Source organism: Micropterus dolomieu, linkage group LG07, assembly GCF_021292245.1.
Source record: "Micropterus dolomieu isolate WLL.071019.BEF.003 ecotype Adirondacks linkage group LG07, ASM2129224v1, whole genome shotgun sequence".
In the NCBI taxonomy this organism is placed as follows: domain Eukaryota; kingdom Metazoa; phylum Chordata; class Actinopteri; order Centrarchiformes; family Centrarchidae; genus Micropterus; species Micropterus dolomieu.
Genome location: NC_060156.1, coordinates 28,000,564 through 28,017,235, shown reverse-complemented (window position 1 = coordinate 28,017,235; position 16,672 = coordinate 28,000,564). Strand labels below are relative to the sequence as shown.

General features: G+C 39.5%; 1 protein-coding gene across 3 annotated transcripts in view; it reads right to left on the bottom strand.

The window, feature by feature from the left end:
• glsb (glutaminase b) overlaps positions 1-16,672 on the bottom strand; it is a 42,479-nt gene that overhangs the window by 24,331 nt on the left and 1,476 nt on the right. For 2 of the 3 annotated variants that reach the window (XM_046053315.1, XM_046053314.1), the window contains exons 2-7: positions 7,471-7,567; positions 7,226-7,347; positions 6,464-6,593; positions 4,735-4,814; positions 4,216-4,379; positions 334-392 (exon numbers count right to left, since the gene is read on the bottom strand). In XM_046053315.1, the coding sequence (XP_045909271.1) occupies positions 334-392; positions 4,216-4,379; positions 4,735-4,814; positions 6,464-6,593; positions 7,226-7,347; positions 7,471-7,567 (652 nt within the window). Of the gene's footprint in view, positions 1-333; positions 393-3,792; positions 3,824-4,215; positions 4,380-4,734; positions 4,815-6,463; positions 6,594-7,225; positions 7,348-7,470; positions 7,568-16,672 lie in introns of those variants that run through there. The other variant, XM_046053316.1, reaches the window with a different exon arrangement.

The following is a 16,672-nucleotide window of genomic DNA, read 5'->3' as shown; positions in this document are numbered from 1 at the left end:
CAGTGGACTATGGTAGTGACCTAGAAATAATTCCAGCTTGCTCAAATATTTGTCTACTAAGTAACAATACCACAAAATAATAACTAAAAAATAGAAATTAGTCTAAAAAGTGTGGACAGGATGTTAAATCTGCAAAATACTGTGTTATTGTGAGTCTTCTTGAGTGTGTTTTATTGTGTTCAAGAAACTGTAGGTTAATAGGTAAACTGTCAAGTCATTTATGTTAACCTTCATTTTTTTCTACTTAATAAAGCTATGGTTTCAGTGGAAATGACACACAGACTGGACATGAAAACACATGAAGGAGGGGGGAAAAGGTGTTATTGCTTTTACCTTTATCAGCGAAGTACAAACAATAGCGCCAGCATTCACCATGGGGTTGTGGGGTTTATCTGTAAAACAACAAGGGCTCAGTTAGCAGGCTGTAGAGGATCAAAGAGTAATCAGTCTGAGAGCTCTGTATATAGACAGATTAAACAATAAGAATCAAATACATGTAGAGCGCACATTGACTTAAGGCAAGGCAAGGCAAGTTTATTTGTATAGCACATTTCACCAACAAGGTAATTCAAAGTGCTTTACATAAAACATAAAAGCAACAGGGAAATTGAAAAAATACACATTAAAATATAACAAAAGTTACAGTGCAGTGTACAATCAGGGTTAAAAGAGTTAAATGGAAAATAAAAACAGGCTGAGGGGTTGAGCAAATAACTGAGTTACAATTATTTTGAAAAGAGAATAAACAGAGAAGTACACTTAATCTACTCTCTCTTGCTAGTCTGTACTCGGGTCCATAGCAATCTTTGGGTCCGCTGAAACTCCAAAAACCCTCGGACACTACAGAGAAACCAGGACATGTCTGTCCGCAGGCCACTTTGATCCATATATTCTCTGGACCCACCTGCGCTTTTACAGGTTCCTGCAAATCACTCAGACGTGAGATTTAAGACCACTTCCTTCACTCTGTTCAATCTCACTCTCATTATCTTTTCACTCAATTTCCTACTCATTTCTCACCCTGTAAATATTTAAATTAAAAGCAATGGTAAAAAGCTAAAAACAAAGAAAAAGAAAACAGGACAGTAAACGTTACAGTGCAGTGTAACTTATCAATCTATTAATTAAAGACAGTGGTAAAAAGAAAAATCTTAAATATTTAATGGTAAAAGAAAAGTCTTCAGTCTTAATTTAAAAGAACTCACAGTTTCAGCAGATTTGCAGTTATCTGGGAGTTTGTTGCAGATATACGGAGCATAATAATTGAACGCTGCTTCTCCTTGTTTAGTTTTGACTCAAGCAGACCTGCCCCAGACGGCCTGAGAGGTCTGGATGGTTCATAACGAAGCAGAAGATCAGAAATGTATTTTGGCCCTAAACCATTTAGTGCTTTATAAACTAACAGCAGGATTTTGAAATCAATTCTGTGAAATACAGGAAGCCAATGTAAAGACCTCAGAACTGGAGTGATGTGATCCACCTTTTTGGTCTTAGTGAGGACTCGAGCAGCAGCGTTCTGAATCAGCTGCAGCTGTCTGATGGATTTCTTAGGGAGCCCTGTAAGGACACTGTTACTGTAGTCAAGTCGACTGAAGATAAATGCATGGATAAGTTTTTCCAGGTCTTGCTGAGACATAAGTCCTTTTATCCTTGATATATTCTTCAGGTGATAGTAGGCTGACTTTGTAATTGTCTTAATGTGGCTCCTCAAATTCAGGTCCGAGTCCATGACTACACCAAGATTTCTGGCTTGATTTGTTGTTCTTAACATTACAGATTGAAGTCGAGCACTGACTTTCCTCCCTAGTTCCTCCCTGGCTCCAAAAACAATAACTTCAGTTTTATCTTTGTTTTGTTGAAGAAAATTCTGGCACATCCAATCGTTGACCTGCTCAATACAGTTACTCAGCACCCGTATGGGATCATAGTCCCCTGGTGAAATGGTTATGTAAATCTGTGTGTCATCTGCATAATTATGGTAACATATTTTGTTGTTTTTCATAATCTGAGCCAGTGGAAGCATGTAGATGTTAAATAAAAGAGGCCCGAGAATAGAGCCTTGGGGAACTCCACATGTCATTTTTGTCAGCTCAGACGTGTAATTACCTTACAAAGTAAATGCTCCGTATTTGTATAGCGCCTTTCTAGTCTTTTCGACCACTCAAAGCGCTTTTACACTACATCTGCATTCACACACTGAGCCTAAGTGCTCATACACTGGCGGCTATTCCGCCTCTTAGGCAGTTCGGGGTTCTTGCCCAAGGACACTTCGACACGCAACCAACGCCAGGGATTGAACCGCCGACCTTCCGATTAACGGCCAACCCGCTCTACCTCCTGAGCCACAGCCGCCCCAAGTAGTCCATGTCCTTTAAGTAGGATTCAAACCAGTTTAGTACTGTGCCAGAAAGTCCAACCCAGTTTTCAAGTCTGTCTAGTAATATGTTGTGGTCGACTGTGTCAAATGCAGCACTGAGATCCAATAACACTAAGACTGAAATTCTGCCACTGTCAGTGTTTAAATGGATGTCATTGAAGACCTTAACAAGAGCCGTCTCAGTGCTGTGGTGTGGTTGAAAACCTGACTGGAAGACATCAAAACAGTTACTTAGTGCCAAGAAAGCACTAAGCTGTTGAAAAACAGCCTTTTCAATGATTTTACTTAAAAATGGGAGATTTGATATGGGCCTATAACTGCTCATTAGTGAATTGTCCAGATTCCTCTTTTTTAAGAGTGGCTTAATGACTGCAGTTTTCAGGGCCTGTGGGAAAAAACCTGAGAGGAGAGACATGTTGACAATTTAACTTAACTTAACTAATAAAGTTTATATAAAATAGCAGCAGCATGTATTTAATGTACAGATTTGTTTTGAAAAGATGAATGGCTAGTAACCAAAGTTTTTATGTTTATAAGATTTTTGCCTGAGAGTTAGTTATACCTACTGTACATCCAAAACTGGCTCTTAGAAAACTATAATATAAATTGTTAAGAATAATGTAAAAAGACATAAAAAAAAACTTATTTCAGTTATCTCAGTCAAAAACAATGAACTATTGTTGAACCAAAGACAATTATTGTCACCTAAAGAAGAAAAGATTTCACATAAAATTATATAGCGAGGTCTTGCAATCCTGCCAATCATTTGTCAGCTGGTGACGTCATGTGACCTCTGACATATTCCCACCATACAGTCTATGATTCCCACACAAGAGAGTTAAACCAAGAGATAGCGGTTGCCTTCAATCTCCATAACTTTCTTCCCCTTTGGTTGTAGTAATACTGGGCAAACGGGTGAGAGGACGCCTTCACCAGATCTCTAAAAGAGTACAGCACTTACATCACCTTCATTTCCTCACTGATGATCCCCTTATGCAAGACAACACAACAACCACGGGGCTATCCTGGCAGACGTGAGGCAAAATTCCGGCACAGGATATGACCACAAGATAGCTGCACTTTAAGTACCATCCTGGGGATTGATGCATTTCCTCTGATGAGCCAACCACAACTCGGACTGTGATAATTATTATGGGATTAATCTTGATATTAAAATGTCACATAATTAATATTGATAATAACATTAATTAGTACCTAATGCGGCACAATTAATGTGGGAACCACTCACATGCTCAGTTTAACCCAACCATGTTTATTTCCTCTACTCAGCATCTGACTCATTCCCTTGGCAGCTCAGTCACAGCTCTCGTCCTTTCTCTCCAGCATGCTAAAGCTAGACAGTTGACAAGCATTCTCAAGTACCTATCTGGGTAGGTAATGACTGACTGCCCTACCTACTGTCATTGGGGTCATGAGGGAATGTAGCGAAGGGCCTCAGTCTGTAGACACATGGGAAAATGAAACAAATTTAGCTACTGCTGTACCTAAATGCTCCCATGTTTAAAAGACAAAAATACCACTGAAGCCCTAAATCACTGGCTGATGACAGAGGATGTAAACATGCTGTGATTCAATCCCACTTTCTGCCCAATTATTTAAATATAAAATAATAACTAGTAAACACTAACTTCCTAACAGTCAAAGCCCTCTGTTGACATCACATAGGACACTCTCTGTTATCAAACTTGCATCAGGTCTCCACTGCAACATTTTGTGGAGGAAGAATAGTGGGTTTGGGCTGATGAGCTTTTCAGACGCTTACAGACAGACAACCACTCCATAAATGTAAGAAAGGAGATTAAAATCTAAAAGCTCACCATCTTCATTCAGGAAGAGTTTATTAAAGCGCAGACCACTGGGCTCCTTCCCAATGAAACTGTGCACGTACTCTGTGCCGTAGTCATTAACAGCAACGGCATACTTCAGAGGCTTGACACAGGACTGCAGACAGAAGGGGACCTTGGTGTCTCCCACTGTGTGCCTACAAAAGACAAAGCGATAACAAGTTATCTAAGCAAGCAAAGCAGCTGCCGTGTCAGTGATTAGAAACCACACGATTTAACAGAGAGGGTGTTTTACTAATAAACATGAGGAATGGTTTCTGACACAGCAGTCAAAAAACCTGAAAGCATCCCGTGTTGAAACCAGTGGACGGGGTAGGTATTTAACCTACAGAAAGCTGGACTCGATGTCACACAGGAAGGCACACAGCACAGAGCTGCCATTTTAATGTTTACTGGTAAACATTAATAGTAATGTAATCATATAAAAAAAACACAAAACAAAACACCACTGTAGTCCTTTAATACTTGGGCCTGCTCATGACTGCGTCTCACCTCTGTCCGTCAACTGTGCACAGAGAGACGGCCCACAGGTCAGGGTTGAATTTGGCAAGCTGAGGAATGTAGTCTGCAACCTGAAAAGAGAGGTAAGGCAGCTGAAAGAGTGTCGGCGCAGCAGAGGTTCACCTTACACCGGTGACGTCTGCTGAGGTTCAGGCTTCAGTGGAAAAGCTAACACCACTGACACACACGCACGCACACACACACACATACACACACACACACATATCAAATCCTCATTTGAGGACCAGAGAGGAAAAATCCACCCTCAGATACTGATATCAAAAGGAGTTACTTTAGGACAGTGTTTTGTTTACTTTGCGCCTTTTATCTCCTTCCACTATGAAAATTACAGCAATGACTTTTCCGCATTTTCCAGGACGCCTTTTGACAACCCCCATAGATGTGCTTCTATCCTTTAGTACATCCACACTAAGGCTGGCTCTATTCTTCAATTTTGACCTTCCCCGATGCAAACCCAATCTTGACAGATACTAAAAGGGAATTTTTGGTTCAGAGAATCCTAGATGGCAAGGCTTACAAAAAGTTCTCTAATATTATGAGATCACTTGTGTTGAAAACAGTAGTTGTGACTGCTGTTTAAAAGACATGGTTGAACATTTCAAAAACACCTTGTCATTTGCTTTAAATGCTGCTGCTCCACTAAAGGTTAAAGAGAGGTCGACTGACAGAAGCTCTTCTGGTTAAACAGTGACAGTGTTAAAGAGGTTAAGAGAATCTGTCGAGCAACTAAAAGAAAATGGAGGAGACTCACAGTTTACTGTAATATAACCAAAGAAGCCATGACTTTCTATTACAATATCACAGTTCACGAATACTGACTGCCTGTAACAAAGCAATATGTCTGGTGAGAAAGGATTACTTTCCCAAGATTACAGTGAATGCTGGGAACTAAAATATTACTCTCCACTAGAGACCAGCTTCTTAACACTGCTCCCACCCATCAGCAGTTCTCTGCATCAAAGTGTGAAGATCCTTGTTCTTCAATAACAAAATAATTGCAATTAGAGGCAGCACTATGGCTAATGTAAAGACCTCAGCAAACTCTGTCAGAAAGATGCAACCATGGAAACATTCACCTGTATTACAACTGAGCTCTGCAAGACTGTGCATTTTAAAGCAGGTGTTCAATAGTGTTTCAAGTCATGTATTTAAGTTTATAAATCTCTTCAAATGGACATCTTCCCAGATGCCTTCAAACAGCTGTTGTAAAACTCTTACTAAATGTAAATGTAAATTCTTTAGCGCCTTTCTAGTCTTTTCGACCACTCAAAGCGCTTTTACACTACATCACATTCACCAAAGACTGCTTCCATTATACATTATGGAGTCACCCAATGCTCCGGAGTTTCATTGTGGGACGTTCATATCCTGATCATTTTTGTGGCTAACACCAAATAACACGACATAACACACAGAAACCTGCTGCCAAAGAGGATCCTGCAGCAATATGTAGAAGCAGCTTCCACAGTGATCCTTGTAATATATTCTGGGGTGGGTTTTTCCTTCAGGTGTAAAACGGCAGAGTGCTAATAGTTCAGCTCAATCAGATCAGAGTACTGCTGGCGTTTGTCCTGGATTTGTAATCAAGGACCAGACAACCAGACTGTTAGTACAGACTGATGGTAATGGATCTGTATGGGCTAAATAATTATGATGATGCACTGGGAGAAAAAAAAGAGTTATGGATCTAAGGACACACCTGTCCTCCACAGAGTTTTTTGGCACTTTCATAGAGCTCATCAATATGGGAGGTGAAGGACTGGAAGTCTGGGATGACGAACTTCTTGCGGAAGGCCTGAGTGAGCAGGACAATGTTGCTCTGGACACACCTGATGAATAAACCACAAATAGCATGCTAAAACATCGTGCAAACTCTGCATGCAATTGAAGGAAAAGGAAAAGTTTGTCAACCAAGTTTGCAACCCTGAAGTCTGACAAACTTCTGTGAATGTTAATAAAAGTGGCTGATAACATACTGATCAGCTGCTTTTTATCCATATAGTATGAACCATCATGAATCCATACAATGATGAATGATCATTTTCAATCCACAGAGTGTAGAGAAACATGGACATAGTGCCTGTGACATTATCTGAGTGTTTCAGGAATGTGATGATGCTCATATTGTAGATTACTGGAGCCAAAAAACTTTCATTTGAAAAAGATGGAGGGAGCCTCTGTGGACAAATGAGCCACCATGATGTCCATAACACCAATTCAAACTTTTCCAGAAGCCTAAATGTTTTTCTAATAGAAAATATTTTCCCAGATTAGCACCACAACACACACTACAAGAAATTAACCTTCCTTTAGACAGAAATGTATTGACTTCCCTTTTTATTTTGAAGAAAGGAAGGAAGTTGGTGGTTTCCCTCTGCATACTTTGAGTACATAGTTTTCTTTGAGCAACTATCTAGTAGAAAGAAAATAAAACACCCAAACAAGACCAGACAAGCCTTACTTTTTGAATTGGTGCCTGTCCAGTGTGACGCCATCTGATGTGTTCTTTAGAGTTTCTTTGAGGGTGTCCATGCATTCCTTCAGTCTGGGATCTCCAGTGCGAAGTCCAGTGGCTTTAAGCGCCTAAAATAAAGAGTATGTAGAAACACCATTGAACAGAAACAATGTAAGTACACCTTCAAAAGTGAAGAGACAACTTGGTATTAATACCAAACCATCAAGCTGAATGAAATTTGAAGGACTTACTGTGAGAAATGTATGAGCAGGAATCTTCTCTTGACCTTCTGCGACTGTGTAGAACAGCAAGTCCTCCAAACTGGGGAGAATGCCTGCATTTCTTCTCCTAGGTTAAAAAGGGGTAGATAGACACAAACCCATGTATAAGACACAGCACTACTACGTAATGTGAAAGTATTCCTAAAAGCAACACTTTGCTAAAACTCCTTCACTGTTTCTTTTCTTTGGTGTGGAGGTCAACTCTGGAGAAAAATTTTGGGATAAAACACAAATGACTACATACAGTGCCAATGCAGTGAAGGCATGGTTAATGAGCAACAGGGCTGGGCTTTAGCACGAGCTACAATAACGCCTATTGCTACCTATCTTGCCAGTGTAAACATGGAGCTTATCTGCAGCTGCTGATACAGTCTTAACACATAAGTGAGGGATTTGAGTGACACATACTGGACACATATTCACAGAGAAAGCATGACCCAAGGGTTCATAATGCCAAAAGGAAAATACAATGGAATGTTTCCTGTTGGCAGTGCTCCCTGATGGGTACCGTTATGTTTTAAAGCCTCAGATGATGGAATCCAAGCTGAAGTAAAGTAAAGAGAGGGCATAATCCTGATCAGAGTAATGAAATACTGATCTTAGCAAATGGCGAGTCCCAAACTCATTTATACAGTATATCCCTCTATGATACAGCTGCACAATGTGCAATCTCAAACAAGTTAAAACTGTCCAACGAAGGTTAAAATGAAGGGCAACTGGACTTGGTTGAAGCTACTGGAAGACGTTTCGTCCCTCATCCAAAGGACTTCTTCAGTTCTGACTGACTGGCAGGGAAACTCAGCTATTTAACCTCAGTGGGGTCGTTATCCCGGGTCATCGATACCGCTGGTTCGTTAGTGTTCCTTGTTGCTGTGACGACAGTCGTTACAGTTGTTAAGACTACCTGTGGCCAAGACTGAACGACCATCGTTGGTATCTTCACCTGAGGCCAATAGGTTACGTTTGTTGAGTTTCCTGGGAAGTGATGAAAGGACAGCATTGTAAATGGGGGATAAGTGGTGGCGTAGACCCCCTCCCCTGTTCAATGACAGGGGAGGGGGGAGTCTTTGGATAAGGGACGAAATGTCTTCCAGTAGCTTCAACCAAGTCCAGTTGCCCTTCATTTTTAACCTTCGTTGGATAACTATGACCTGGATGACTGAGAATCTTCATAGACAAGTTAAAACTGTCAACAGGATACAGTGTGCATGGAGGCTAAAGAGCTCTTCATTAAGAACAGCGTGCTTCACAGCTTTCCTTTACTGGCTTCCAAGAATATTTTCACAGTATCACATCAGTGAGTGTGTAACTAATATAAGCTTTTGGCTTCTGTATGTTTGTGTAGTGCTCCGGTTTCCTCCTAACCAAAGACATGGTGACTCCAAGTTGCCTGTCGGTGTAAACATGAGTCTGTACCAGCCCTCTGACTAGCGACCAAGCAGCAACCTCTGGGCCTGAAAAGTGAAGCCAACAGGGCAATGCCTTAAACCTGCATTCTTTCTAATGGCCTGCAGTGGGCGATAGTTTCCTAATGAGTTTATGGTTGTTCAGTCCACCCTCTTGTCTGAATACGGTCATGTCCTATCACGTCTGGTTCCAGAAAACCAAGATGCCGATGGCCAAAATGCCAAACTCGAGGCTTCAAAAGAGTAGTCCACAAACCAATGGATGACAACACAGTGGCTACGTCCGCTTCTTTTATACCGTCTATGCTAGCAACCTGTCCAGGGTGTACCCTGCCTCTCGCCCTGTGTCAGCTGGGATCGTCTCCAGATCCCCACCTTCTACAATAACTAATGGATAGATGGATTATATAAACACTACCTATTCATTTTGGGCATCTTTTCAATCTAGACCTAGACCATGGTTGACACCGAATACCACCATCAGTGAATGCAGTTTGGTACTTGGAGCTCATACTGAATCTTTAATATTTTGATTATGCCAACATAATGCCCCCTACTACAGGTAGGTTTAGCTGTAGTGTCTGGAGCAGTGTCCGACCAGGACTGAATTCCAGGAATTCTCTGGTCTTTAGCTGTGCCCAGCCCTCTGTGGCTCCTGGATTAATAAAGCCAACACTGGGGCCTGTTCACACGCTGGTCATGACACAACAGCATGTCTGCGATGGAGAAACTAGACAGAATCAGCATTCAAAGTGTTCAAAATAAGTTTTTCAAAAGTGCAGTTTTCACACATTTGTGGTGGAATTTCAGTGTCAAGAAACAGAAAAGTGAAAGTAAAACTCAATGCTCAATTACTTTTGTTCAAAAAGTCAACTATCTGTCATTAGGAAAAAGCACAATGACAATGTTTTATGTATGTAACAGTGTTCCGTTACATACATTTATTTAATTAATTTGCAGTGCTATCCCTATCACATCTGTCTGCGCAGCGCGCATGTCAGATCCATCCGTCTCTATGGCTGACTGCAGCTACACTTCCCCTGTCTTCGCAATTGCAACTTCCACTGTTTTCATCTACACTAGAAAACATGTGATGACAAGGCGATGTGGTTATAACAACACAGACCCTGCAGTGTCCATCTGTGGGAAACACCAAAACAATGTTTCACAACAATCAGTATTTAAGTTTTAATAGGGCTAAAAAGAAGTTAGGTTTAGTCAAATTTTGGAGACAAACAGGACAGGAGTCGGGACAACTGCTTGTAACTCAGGACTGTCCTGAATACTTCGGGACGTCTGGTCACCCCATCTACTCTCCTTTTAACCCATCCTCTGCTCTCCACAGAGTAAACACTCCATATATAACCAAGGTAACTGCACCTGAACATGTGCAAACAACCAAAGACTGACTAAAATGCTGTCTATTAGGCATGCCTAATTCAAAGAGAGTGTTATTGACCGGACATCTGCCACTACAACAGCCCTTCTACACAGCAGTCAGACGGTGCACCACACAACAGTAAGGCAACCGGCAAACTAGAGTGCAGGTGTGCATGTGTGATGATGATGAGTAACATGTTTACAAGTAAGTTGAATTAAAGGATAAGTGAACTGGTAGGAACACAAAAAGCATCCACCACAATCCAGAAAAAACACTATTCTACTTCTGCATCTACACTTAATTTGGGCATTTTTAGTGGTGAGAAAAACCAACAATAACTTGAACAACAACAGGATAGATGGTTTGTTTGGAGTCTAACAGTAAGTCATGCTGCACGCTAAGTCATGAAGAGACACAAAAACACTTGATTGATGATGATTGTTATGGTGCAACTGGACTTCATCTGCCATAAATAAGGACAGACTGCTTACTGCAACATGAGGGACAGATGGCTGAATTAACAAATGCCACATCCATATCACATAATCTTGTGGTTTTGATATTCTCAGTTGTCACCATAAACCAAATTAAATGAGCAAACCCACCAGACTCAGTTTAAACGGGGCAAAAAAATCAGATGTGAATACAGCCTAAAACACCATGTTTCTCTACATTTAACGATCCTCTTCTTCTTCACAGGCAAATGGATTGAGCCATCCGCCTGTGAAGTAGATGACTGCTCACAGGCGTACGCAGAACACTTTGAGAGTTTCCTGGATACGAGGTTTAGGCTGAGCTGTGATTTTTAAATCTTTTTTTGCTGTGGAGGAGTATCATTTATCATTCATTCAACACAGCGCATTTTCATTCAAGTCACCTCACACGTCAGTGGACTAGCTATCCTGAAAGACTTCATTACATTACATCCTCAACATTCTCTGCAACTGTCTTAGCTGACCTTGTTGTCAGTTAAAATGACGTTAGAAACCATGTTTTGGCAAACACCGGACTATATAAGAGAGAAATATAGATGACATTCCATCAAACTAATTTTGACAGCTACTTCCGGTCCCGCCCCCATACCGGATATGTGTAATTAACTGATAAAAGGGGTGTATCCGGTCCCGCCTCAACCGTAAATATGTGTATTTAGGGTTCAGGGACCGCGGATCCAAAATCGGACGCAATCCTCCGTCCTTCTTGGGAACCAGGAAGTATCGGCTGTAGAAGCCGGCTTCTCTGACCGGCAGGGAAATTAGTTCTATGGCCCCTTTCAAAATGATGATGACTAGACATAGTGATGTCATTTAAAATACTACTTATTATTACTGTAAATGCTGTATTGTTGTTATTTATAATATTTCATATTTATACATTTTATTCAGTTCGGGCTCAAGCTCTTAATGGAAATACTGAAGACACGTCTGTTAAGGATAGTGCTGAAACTGGTGACGATCAGTACATACAGTCTTTAAAGACATCCTCTTTAGTAAGTAATATAACCTACTGCTACATTTGTGGAAAACCAGTCAAAATGTACACGTCATTTAAAAAGTTTGGTTTCTCCACATGGGAATCAAGAAAAGGAACATTGGAATTAGCGTATAACACATGATCAACTATATTGTGGTATACTAGCCTGTACATTCTGCAGGGATGGAGACAGTCAGGCGATTGATTCATTGCATGTAGGCTAAGCAAAGCTACCGTATTTCTATTAAATTATGTTAAATATATTCTTAATACATGTTTTTATTTTCCACCCCAATATATTAACACCGCTCTGGAAGGCACATCTCTACAGGTATGCCTGAATAGTAATGTTTAACTAGCAAGCCGCTTTTAAAGCTATTTTAATGCTAGTCAGTGTCAACATAAATTTAAAATTAGTGTCTTCATTAGTATTTTGTTGGACAGTACAGCTGCTTGTCCCCATATAAACCTATGTCAGTTTGGTCTCTCTGACTCTTGCTCTCCTGCTTTGCATTGTTTTTGTCACTCAAGCATTTGCCCTTTTCACTTTAGACTGCTATTTGGTCAGATAAGTGCCCATTACATATAACTTCACTAAAAATTGCCATCACTTTCATGATGTCCCTTTCCAGATGATTTAATACACCTCCTAGCCAGTTGCTGTAGAATACTCTGAAGCTAATGAAAATGTAAATTAACATTGCTTTGAAGTTTTAGATTTATAATATCCTGTAACTGACATAACACTTGTAGTAAAGTTAAGATAAGATTTTTTCTTTTGCACTGTGTAACAAGAACACAGACGAGGGGGACAAACAGGCGAACATGAGAAGGGAAGGGCATGAACCCCATGGTAAATACACAATACAAAAGTATGTGTTTTACTATCAGTTCAGAGTCATAGTGAGCCATCAACTCAGTGTTTAATGCCCCAACAACCGGTGGTACATACTAATGTATTTGTCATGATATGTAATTCTGTTACTCAAAATGCTTCTTCACAGCAGGGGGCTTCTTTGTTGTTCTGCTGTCCATTTGCTGCAATAACCTAATGTTGACATGTAAAACCATTGCTGATTGTAATTCAATCCTTCCTGCATGTGCTTCACAAAACAAGTAAATAGTATGAAGGCGGGGACAGGATTTTTTAAATGTGAAACTAGAAGTTTTGATGGTGTTTTTGGGCTAGCTTAACACAAGTAAAAACAGACTTCTCCCCAAAACTAGATTTTCACATGCTCTTTTCACTGATGTAGAAACATTGTGGGGCTGAAATAAATGTTTTCACGTCTCACAAAGCTTGACAAAAGCAGCTCAGAAAATGAGGACTACTGCTGCGTGTCATGTACTAACTCTTAGTAGCAAGGGTAAAATTTGCAACATGTTAACTTACACAATGAAGATTGATCCTGATGAGTTTTGCGGTATTAGTTTTACACATTTTAAATATGGGGAAGAGAGAGAGCATTGGCATTTGATCACTACATGGTAGTGATCACTAAACTGCTTTGAAGTTGTAGATTTACTATATAACAAATGTAATGAAAATTACGAGTTAACCCTAGAGTTTGGGTTATCAATGGCAATCCGTTTTCCTCTTTTGTAGTGTCTCTGAAAAATGCTATGGAAGGGGACAATAGAAACAGCATGGTCTCAAAAAAGAGGTTGCAGCAGTGATGAGACTTTTTACTAAAACCTTATTGTCAAGGGCAAACTAGCCACTATGGTTGAATGCAAGACATGCAATGAAACAGTGTAAGACTGCTGAACATCCTGTTCTGACTAGTCAAGAACCCCGTGCTAAATCTGGGCATAACATAAAAAATAAAAAGTCATATGATAGATAGGTATATAGATATACAGACTTTTGTTGTTGAAGCTGCTGGTTCCTGTTGAGCTTTGGAACTTGCAATAAATGTTATTAGCACAGATCACGGTTGAGCTAAAATAAAGAAGCTGATTTCTATTCTTTTACCTATAGGAGATTTATTATAACCTTCTCTTTCATTTTCATCAACAGAAAACTACTGTCCTGTTATGTCAACAAAGTAGCTAACTAGCATTTGAATTAGCAATATTAATTAGCAAAAGGCAGCTGGTTCTCAGTAGAAGGATCAAACTTTAGCTCTTGAAGTTTCCAGTTGATAAAGTTGTAAACTATAATTTTTTATAATCCTAGCTTTTTTTACTAAAGGGAAAGAGGAGGCCTGGTAGCGTGACTAGTGACTTAGTTATGAGTAAGGCTTTAGTTTAGAATCAGGGACATCGTCTATATGTTATTGAAAGACTAAATTTAGAGTTATTTGGACGCTGTTAACACTTGTAGTTTTGTGTTTTTTGCTACACAAGAACTGTCCTTATTTTGTAAGTGTAACTACAAATTAAATATTTAGTTTAGATTACAATATTCTCTTAATAGAAATATCCCATTATTTTATTCATCCATGCTGGAGTGTTGCTCCATGCTAGCTAAGAAGGAACTAAGAGGGAACTCCGTGTCATTATGTGCCAGCCAACAATGTACGTTTCTGTAATGCAGTCAATAAATAAAATGCAGTCCTTTAAAATTTAGACTGAAGAAACAAGTACATTGCAAAATTGATAGAAATCTTGTCTATAACTGGTCAGTTTCATTTCACAATATTTGGGACAGAATTATTCCAAAGGTTTAGTAAAAGTTGATAAACCTGTTTTAGTGATTACTTACAAAAATAATTTAAAAAAAAAAGGATCTTGCTGCTGAGCATTTTAGTCCTAATTTATAATTATGAAGAGCAACATAAAAATGACCAACCACCACAGACAAACCTGAATTCCCCTAAGAGAAAGTTTAAATGACTGCACTAGTATAATAAGACATTTTATATAATTGAACCCTGGATAAAGTACCTTTTGCTGCTAATACTGCAATCTTTGATATTTGTGCATGCATCCAAGTTATTTCTGAATAACAAAATAAAACTGTAAATTCTCAATAAAGTGGCCCTGAATATTTTTGTATCACAGAGAAATGTTTAAATATTACTAACAATGATGTTAAAATTTTTGAAGTCTTCCGGTCCCGCCCCCATATCCAGTATGGGGGCGGGACCGGAAGTAGCTGTCAAAATTAGTTTGATGGAATGTCATCTATATTTCTCTTATATATAATAGTATATAAACACCATATATTCAAAGATGTGAAAGGGAGACAGCATGGCTCCAAGTTCGAGATAAAGATCAAAGACTTAACCTATGTGGTCTAAGAGTGTGGGGATTTTCTTAGCAGGGCCACATCAGTGACCTACCAGGCTTAGTTGCCTTGACCAATGTGCAACAGCTTAACGAAGTGTGCTTTTCACTTTGTTTCTATCATGTATATCACAACAGTAATTTGATATCTTAATCCTGTCCACCTCCTCCAACTAAAGCTGTAACTGATTCCATTAATTGCTACGGGTCACGGGCTGTGAGCCAAGAAAGCTCTTTCTCTACAACAGGTCTATGAGCCCTTCATAAGGCAATAACAAACTAGCACTGTGTTTTCCTCAGTTATTACAGCTCCATTAATTTGGCCTTCCCTCTTAAATTCACCACTAGTTTACACCTTACACCAGTCCACAGCTTGATAACTAAACCCTGCTGTGTCAAACCAATGATGAAATTTTGATCAATTTCAAAATAAAGGAATCAGAGTAAGGATGAGAATGACTCACAGAATGATGTGTGAGCCATTAACCACATTTCATTTTTGAGATTTATCTTGTGAATCATCGTCAGTAATCTGGTCGACACAACTTCCCCATCACGTGCATCAACACTTCTTTTTGGGCTGATCCCATTGAGAGTAATTGGCAGCGTCATCCAGAGGATCTGAACATGTGCACACATATTCAGACATGCCACTTCAGACAATTTAAGCACATTTTGTCATCAGACATTACAGAATATCTGACTCCGCCCTTACAGACACAAAGTCTTTTACGAGTAGCTCAGCCCAACCCTGATCATTTTTTTAAAGGGTTTGTTGAAGTACATGGGATTTATTATTTTGATTTTTAACACTGTACTAAAGTTTGCTAGTCCTGACATGGGAAACATTTAGGTTACAGTAACTTACTGTAACCTAAATGTTCTAGCTAGTTGAGTTGATAAGTTGTTAAAGCTAAGTTATCATGACATGAACTAGCATTTTGGCAGTGTAATTGCAGTGCTATGCAGACACCATCGCACAGGATAAATGCTTACGAAGGCATGGCTTGGGCGTAGACTTGACACAGAAGTATTTATTAGCCTTAATTTAGAGCCGCATCTCCAACCTAAGGCCACTGCGCCGCTATTGCAGCACACTCTGATGCGCGTCATGGGCTTGTCCAACGCCGCTAAACCGCTTTAGTTGTTTTTTTGGTATTTTTATATTTGAAAGAGTACATTACCCATATCTTAACTCACCATTTTCATTCAAACATACATTCAATTTAAACATACATTTTATATTCATTGCTGTCATGTGAAGCAGTTGAAGCCAAACAGATTAAAATAGGATTTTCTTGTTTTCTACTTTTGAATCAGGCTACTGTTCTGTGGCCATTCCTATGTAGAAATCACCAGAATCCATACAAACCAGTTAAGGAAGAATGATCTCCAGCCAAGCAGTAATCATTATTAAAACCAACCAACAAAGTGGAAAAAAATCAATTATCCTTAGAGGTTTGGTTCCACTCTGTTGCATTTGAGGCCAAAGCTATAATTTCTCTTTTTTTACATCTATGTCTTTTTAATATTTTGAACATTGGCTGTTGGATGTAGCTTAGGGGTGTGCCATCATATCAATCCATCGATAAATCGTTCACAATATATCAAATAATCTTGATTGTTCTATACCTACAAAATATAAAATGATTCTTAAACTTCATATCATGATAATGGCAGT